The sequence below is a fragment of the Dipodomys merriami genome, unplaced genomic scaffold, assembly GCF_024711535.1.
Source record: "Dipodomys merriami isolate MVZ:Mamm:240054 unplaced genomic scaffold, mDipMer1.0.p SCAF_11, whole genome shotgun sequence".
Lineage (NCBI taxonomy): Eukaryota > Metazoa > Chordata > Mammalia > Rodentia > Heteromyidae > Dipodomys > Dipodomys merriami.
Genome location: NW_027202382.1, coordinates 42780530 through 42788587, shown reverse-complemented (window position 1 = coordinate 42788587; position 8058 = coordinate 42780530). Strand labels below are relative to the sequence as shown.

The 8058-nt window shown below is 51.1% G+C and overlaps 1 protein-coding gene across 2 annotated transcripts in view; it reads left to right on the top strand.

Annotated features, from left to right (window-relative positions):
- Positions 1-8058, top strand: part of Eng (endoglin) — a 31360-nt gene continuing 23302 nt past the window's right edge. For both annotated transcript variants that reach the window (XM_070014235.1, XM_070014244.1), the window contains exon 1: positions 1-398. In XM_070014235.1, coding sequence (XP_069870336.1) covers positions 332-398 — 67 coding nt within the window. In that variant the 5' untranslated portion in view covers positions 1-331. The remainder of the gene's footprint in view (positions 399-8058) is intronic.

Below are 8058 nucleotides of genomic sequence, written 5' to 3'. Positions count from 1 at the left end.
CCTGCCTCTCTGGGCCGGGCTGGATGAGCCGAGCTCCCCGCCGCTGGGAGCTCATTGCTCAGCCTCCCTCCGAACCCCATCCCAGGCCAGCACTGCCGTCTGATAGCTGTCCCCAGGAGTGCAGCGCACCCTCCCTGCCACCCTCCAGCCTGTGCCCACTTCTCCTGACCCCTCGGCCACCACCCCAGAAGGCTGGAGCAGGGACGCCGTCACTCCGGCCGCCTGCTCCCCTTGGGTCCCCGTGCGAGCCCACGCCGGCCCCGGCGCCCACCCGCGGCCCTGCCTCTGGACACTGGATAAGGCCCAGCGCACAGTCTCCGGGGTGGACAGCATGCACCGCAGCGCGCTCTCGCTGGCTGTTGTCCTGCTACTGGCCATCTGCGACCTCAGCCGGACAAGTAAGTGTCCAGGGGCCCAACTTAGGCCCTCACCCCCATCCCTGTACCTCCTTCCTGAACTTGTGGCACATGGAGCCACCTCAGGGGCTTTGGGGGACATGTGGGGTCACCAACCATCCCAATTTGCCTGGAGACTAAGTGATTTCACAGGCCATAGGACCTGGCGTGTTCAAAGTCACAGGCCAAGTGGGACAAGTTATTTAGCCCTGGCCCCAGGGCTCTGTGCTCCCAACTGTGCCTATGTACTAAGAATGCTCTGCAGCCCTGGATGAGTACCCTACCCCCTCTGGGCCTTGGGTGTCCTATGAAGAAGGTAGGAGAAGAAGGAAGCAGCTGGAGACCAGCTTCTGGACACATGGAGGGGTTGAGAGCAGTTTCCCCTGCACTGGAAGGAAGGCGGGTAGTGAGGTCATGCTTGCTCTGTGTCTGTTATTGTTGTCTTGTGGCTAGCTTGAAATCCTCCCACCTTTCCCGGGCCTTTGAACTTCCCCAGAGCCCTACTGAACAGGTCGAGGTCGGGGTGCCCTGCCCCTGCCTTTCCCCTCCTCTTTTCTGTTCCCCAGGAAGGGTGTGGGCTCAGGCTAGGGGCTGTACAGGGGGCTCCTCAGCCTGGCCCTTTTCCAGAGTCCTGATCTATGCTGCCTCACTGAAACTAAGCAGGGGAGGGGTCCTGGGGAGCCCCCCAAGCCCAGGTGCTGCTCACTGCTGGGCCAGGCTCCTCAGCCAGCCCCGGGGCCTGCCCTCAACTCATTTTTGCTCACCTGCATATCCAGGGACTTCTTGGGGATTTGTGGGGGCACAAAGCAGCATCAGTGGTCAGGGGCCATCTCTAGCATTTGGAAGTCTCCAATCTTTAGTCTATAAAGCACTTTGGCCACCTCACTAGCAACCAGAAACGGAGTCTCAGAGGCCTTGAGGAACTAGGCGAGGCTTGGACTTCAGACTTGAGGCTCCCAGCACCGTGTTTCTAACTATGAGCCATGTAATCCCCTCACCCATGACCCTGCAAGATGGCTGCCTTTATGGCCCCATTTCACAGAAGAGGAAATGGAAGTTCTGACCACCTGAGCTCGCAGCCATGGCTCTGTGCCTCCATCCTCTTGGTTGTTGGTGATGAAGGGGTGGCTAGGATCTGGTTTTATAGGATGGAGGGCAGTGCGGTGCTGGTATACAGTCAGCAATGGAGCAGGGCCGATTTATAACATCTGCCAGTTTCTGTGGTATAAATATTCCTTCAGAGATGTCTTCCACTCTCCTCCTCCAACTCAGAAAAGACAGTACCAGTCGCACCATGATCTTGCATATTTCCCCACAGATATGATATACCAGCTCACCACAAGAACCTAGATAATTAAGAGGTGATGCATTTTGATGTTTATTATCTTCTCAACAGTAGATAAGTTAGCCGGATGCTGGTGGCTCACGCCTGTAATCCTAGCTACTCAGGAGGCTCAGATCTGGGGATCGCAGTTCAAAGCCAACCCAGGCAGGAAAGTCCATGAGACTTTTATCTCCAATAAACCACTTGGAAACTGGAGGTGTCACTGACTGAGGCTCGAGTGGTAGAGGTCTGGCCTTGAGCTGAAGAGCTCAAGGACAGTGCCCAGGCCCAGAGTTCAAGCACCATGACCAATAACAACAAAAAAGTAGGTAATTTAGAGCCAGACACCAATGGCTTATGCCTGTAATCCTAGCTACTCAGCTCTGAGGATCTGCAGTTCAAAGCCAGACTGAGCAGGAAAGTCTTATGAGATTTTAATTTCCAATTAACCAGCAAAAGGCCAGAAATGGAGGTGTAACTCAAGTGGTAGAGCACTAGCCTTGAGTGAAAAAGCTCAGGGACAGAGCTCAGGCCCTGACTTCAAGCCCCAGGACTGACCCCCTCCCCCCACCAAAAAAAGGTAACTTAGAGATAGGGGTGTAGCTGAGTGTAGAGCACTTGCCTAGCATATGCAAAGCCCTGGGTTTTATACCCAGTACTCTGTGTGTGTGTGTGTGTGTATGCATATATATATATATATATATATATATATATATATATATATACACATATACCCATGTAATATATATTATTAATTGCATTATATACTTTTAAATTGTAATATATAATATATTTTTTAAATTATGTTTGTGAGACTTAAGAATAACCATGTTTACCAGGTCTTGATGGCTCACACTTATCTAGATTCCAAGCTAGTCAAGAGGCTGAGATGTGAGGACTGTGGTTCAAAGCCAATGTAGGCAGAAAAGCCTTAAGATTTCATCTCCAATTTGCCAGCAAAACTCCAGGCTGGAAGTAATGGCTCAAGTGGTAGAGTATCAGCTATAAGCAAGAAAGATGTGATTATGAGTGAGGCCTTGAGTTTAAACTCTTGTACCACCCAAACAAAAGAAAGGTATATGGAGATTTAAAGAATAATTTAACTATATATTTGTCTTAGCATAGCCTTCAAGTCCAGAGAACTGAGAATATTGCTTGGTGGCAGAATACATGCTTAGCATGTTTAAAGCCCTGGGTTCAATCCCCAGGAAGGTTTAGTGGGTTGCTTACTTGTCTTTGTCGAGCTTCTTTAGGTAATTTTAATCCAGGCAGACCAGCCTTTTTACATCCTGTGTTCCATGTTCTGTCGTAGTCACCCTCTGGATATTCTCTTCTTTCTATGTGCCATCATTGGAATATTGCCACCCCCATTGTTGAACATTTAGGTGCTTTCCCCTTTTGTTCTGGTTATAAATACCACCTCAATGCACGCTTTTCAGGCACGCACCTTTTCCTGTATTTTGCCTTATTTCATCTGGAGACAGTCCCAGAAGCCGGAGGTGCTGGGGCTCATGGCCTCAGCTGGGTGGCGGGGATTAAAGAGTTCCTTAAGGGAAGGTAGGCATCATTTGCCTGATGATAGGACAGAGGTGTAATTTGGAGCCCCTGTGTTGCCAACTACCTGACTGGAGGTCTAGGACTCCCTGCAGGGGGGGTGGTGGCACTGGGCAAGGACCATAACACCCCAGTGTTGAGGCCATATTCCAGGCAGCTTCTCATCTGCCAGGTAGAAAAAATCTGGGTCAAGGGCCATGGTGGCCAGCAGAGGGTGAGGTCCGGGTCAATGGGGACCTATATGAAGATTTTCCCTCATCTCACCTTACAGACAGTGACACTAAGACTCAGAGAGACCGAGGGACTTGCTCATGGTCACACATAGGCAGTGCTGGGCCCTTGGAGGACAGGCCTGGTCCATATGTTCTGGGGCCTTGGGATAGATCTGGGTAAATAGCTAGGGCTTGAGCTGTGGGCCTGACCACTGCACCATAGCAGGGGAGATGACAACACCTTCCCACAGCCTGAGCTCACCCCAGGAGTTGACCCTCAATCCCAGAATAGTGGAACTACTTGATGCAAGTCTTCCTGCAGGTCAGAGCCTGGGCGCTGTCCCTTAGCTTTTTCATTTGAGACTGGTACTCTAGCACTTGAGCCACAGCTCCACTTCTGGCTTTTTGTGATTAATTGTAGACAAGAGTCTCTTAGACTTTCCTACCCGGACTTGTTCTGAGCCACATTTTCTTTTCTTTTCTTTCTTTCTTTCTTTTTTTTTTTTGCCAGTCCTGGGGCTTGAACTCAGGGCCTGGATACTGTCCCTGAGCGTCTGCTGCTCAAGGCTAGCACTCTACCACTTGAGCCACAGTGCCAGTTCTGGCGTTTTCTGCTTATGTGGTACTGAGGAATCGAACCCAGGACTTCATGCATGCTAGGCAAGCACTCTACTACTCAGCCACATTCCCAGCTCACTGAACCACCTTGGTTCTAGATCCCTCCCTGCTGAGTAGCTAGGATTACACTGAAAGTAAGTAGCTAGGAGCCCACTGAAACCTAGTAGATCCCTTAACTTTGCAACTCCACCTGAAGCTACAGCATATTAGCTTGACCCAGTAGTCTCTGGGAACCCATGGGAAAGAAAGGCACAAGGGAGATTTGAGTTGTTGGGAGATGAGAAATCCATGAGACTGCTATTGAAAGGAGTGAAGGGTGGCTGGGTGATTTGTGGGTGACTGAAGAAGACTTTTCAGCATAGAAGACTCTTGTTAGAAAGCATCTACCTTAGTCGGGTGCCAGTGGCACCCTAGCTACTCAGAAAGGCTGAGATCTGAGGATCACGGTTCAAAGCCAGCCCCGGCAGGAAAGTCCATGAGACTCTTATCTCCAATAAACCATTCAGAAAACTGGGAGTGGCACTGTGGCTCAAGTGGTAGAGCGCTAGCCTTGAGCTGAAGAGCTGAGGGACAGAACCCAGACCCAGAGTTTAGGCCCCATGACTGACCAGAAAAAGAAAGCATCTGCCCTGATGTCATGAATTCTCAGATACTACATACAAAGTACCCACAAGTGCTGTCTGAGCACTTGACATGGGCTCCTGTATCAGACCATCTGCATCAGACAGATACACAGCCTATGAGGCACAGGCTGGGTGCTAGAGATGGATGACCAAATTTCCAATTACAGCCCTGCCACTGATTAGTTGGGATCCTGGGGCCAACTCCTTAACCTCCCCAATCTTACCTGGGTCTAAAAGCTGCTAACCTTGCTGGGTGCTGGTGCTGCATGCCTGTAATACTAGCTTTTCATGAGACTGAGATCTGAGGATCATGGTTCGAAGCCAGCCTGGGTAGGAAAGTCCATGAGACTCTTATTTCCAATTAATCAGCAAAAAGCAGGAAGTAGAACTGTGGCTCAAATGGTAGATCACTAGCTTGAGCAAAAAAAAAAAAAAAAAAAAATTCAGAGACAGTTTCTAGAGCCTGAGTTCACTCCCCAGGACTGGCACAAAAACAAAACACAACCCAAAAAACCTGCCAGCCTACCTAGGCAAAACGAGTGTGAGAGATGAGTCCTTTGGCTTCCAGTGAATGTGTAGACATTTCTGCAGGCAGAAAACTGAGGCCTAGGTGCTCTGCAGTGCTTGACATACTCAGGATGAGGCCCTGAGAGGTCCGTTTTTGCTCAAGGCCAGCGGTCATTGAAGAAGTTGAGCTGAGATTTAGTCTAGGCCATCTGGCTCCTGGGGCCCACTGTGGTCCCAAGAGAGACTTGGCCAAGTCTGGGAAGTGGCTGTGTCCTGTGTGCTTGTGAGTGAGGAGGTGGAGAGGACAGTGGTGGAAAGGTTGCTCCAGGGTCTCTCATTCCGGAGGCCACGGCACCCAGGCTCCCCCCCCCCCCCCCCAAGCAGGCGCCTCCTCCCACAGGTCCCAGGAGACCTCAGGCATTTCCCTTGGTGCCAGTGGATTGTTTTCAGCTGGTCTGGGCCCGCCTCGGGCTCTGGGAGACAGGCCCAGGCGTCATACTCCCTCCTGTCTCCCCATTCTCGTCTAAGGGGTGGGGGCAGCCAGGATTCGAAAAGGCCCCAAAATAAATGGACCTCTTATCTGATCTCCCAGCCTGGCCTGTTATCTGATCATTACATAATGGCTAGGCCTGTGGCCTCTCCCCCTGGCTGACCGCATGGAGGAGGTGGCCCCAGGTCGCCCGGCAGTCCGGGAGGAACTGGGGTTCCTGAAAGTCTGGGGAGGGGGCAGGGAAAGTCTGAAGGAAAGAAGGGAGGTGCTACAGTCACTCATAAACCAGACCCTGGGTGCTGAAAGGGAGAGGGGTCTAAGACCCAGCTGGTCAGCCATGGTGTATCTTGCCTGTCCAAGCCTCGGTCTCCCCATTTGCATAGGAGATAACTTAGATGAAGTAATACACAAGGAGCCAATGCTTAAGAACCAGGGGTAAAGGGGTGAATCGGAGGGAATAGTTGGAGAGGGCAATATCCCTTATCTATTGGGGTGGGGGCAACCCCAGTGGCCTCCCTCACAAAGGACCCTCACTGGAGGCCACCCCTTCCCACAGCTTCACCCCAGCCTTTAGGCAGTCAGTTCTACAATGACTGATGGCCATAAAACAACCATAAAAAGTGTCATATGCCCTGTTTTATGGAGTCTTCCCAACAGCCTGGAAGAGTTATTTGGCCTCTATTCTTTTTCAAATTTTTTTGGTGCTGGTACTGGGGCTTGAACTTAGGACCTGGGCAAAGCTATCCATTTGCTTTTTTTTTTTTTTTGGCTCAATGGTGGTGCACACTACTTGAGCCATAGCTCTATTTCCTGCTTTTTGGTGGTTAATTGGAGATAAGAGTCTCAGACTTTCCTGCCCAAGCTGGCTTTGGACCTCAATCCTCAGATCTCAGGCTCCTGAGTAGCTAGGATGACAGGCATAAGCCACTGGCACCCAGGTGGCTTCTCTGCTTATTGTCACTCTACAGACTAAGTAATAAAGTCTCAAGTTGTTCCTCAAAGTTATACACATTAACTGAATCTCAGGCATCAGGCATGAGATTCCGAACCAGGTTGTCCTGGCTTCAGGGACCCTAAATACCACATAGCCCAGACACTCCACAGTCGCTGGCATGCTCAGGATGAGACTGGGTCCCACTAGTGGCCAAATGTCCTTGTCCTACTCTTTATCCAATCATGGATAAAGACTGGTGTTGTCATGGCAAAGGGTGGCCATTTTCCATCCTTCTCTGACTTTGGATGGTCTGAGCCCAGCAAGCTGTGGAAAGGTGGGGAGGGAGGCTGGGTGAAGCCATAGACAGCCAGGGGTGCAGGAGGAGGCTGGCTGCCCTCTGCTTGGGCTGGCGTCAGCTGGCTGTGAAGCCAGGCCCTCCGTGCCCATCTTTGATCTCCAAGAAAACAGGAAGTGAGCGCGACAAGATGGAGACACAAACTTCCAAACAGTCTCCCCTTCTCGGTCCTCTTTCCCTCCTCCATAGCCCCCCTTCCTCCGGCACATTCCTTAGGACGAGGTGTAGGGGCCTCATTTCCTTTTCCTCCTCTGCTGGGTCACGGTGACATTCCATTCCTTTCCCTTAGGACCTGTGTGTTTCCGTGCCGCCCGCCCTCCCGCCCCCTTCAACCCCAGGCTCTGAGGCCTGATCTATCCCCTCCTTCTAACTGGAAGGAGTCACCTGGCTCAGATGACTCTCAACCTTTCCAGCCATTCCTCCCAGGGCCACCTTAGAGGCAGAGAGGAGACACTGCCTGCTCAGCTGAGCTCACCTTCCTCGAATCTTGGGTCTCCGATGTGCATCCTGCCAGTTACAGGGAAGTGGAAATAAGAAAATAGAGTGTTCAGGAAGGCTTGGACTTCAGATACACCAAGTCTTTGTACTATAAGGCTATCCTATGCAACATTTAGGATCTCCTTATAGGATAAAAAATTATTCAAGCTGGGTGCTGGTGGCTCAGGCCTGTGATCCTAGCTAATCGTGGTTCAAAGCCAGCCCGGGCAGCAAAGTCCACACAACTCTTTTCTCCAGTTCACCAGCAAAAGGCTGAAAGTGTGGCTCAAGTGGTAGAAGCTCCAGCCTTTATCAGAAAAGCTAAGCAAAAGCAGAGGCTCTGAGTTCAAGCCCTAGTATCTATTGGGGTGGGGAGAACCCCAGTGGCCTCCCTCACAAAGGACCCTCACTGGAGGCCGCCCCTTCCCACATCTTCACCCCAGCCTTTAGGCAGTCAGTTCTACAATGTCTGATGGCCATAAAACAACCATGAAAAGTGTCATATGCCCTGTCTTATGGAGTCACAAGAAAACCTTATACGTCATCGGAGGACTGTGACCTGAACAAGT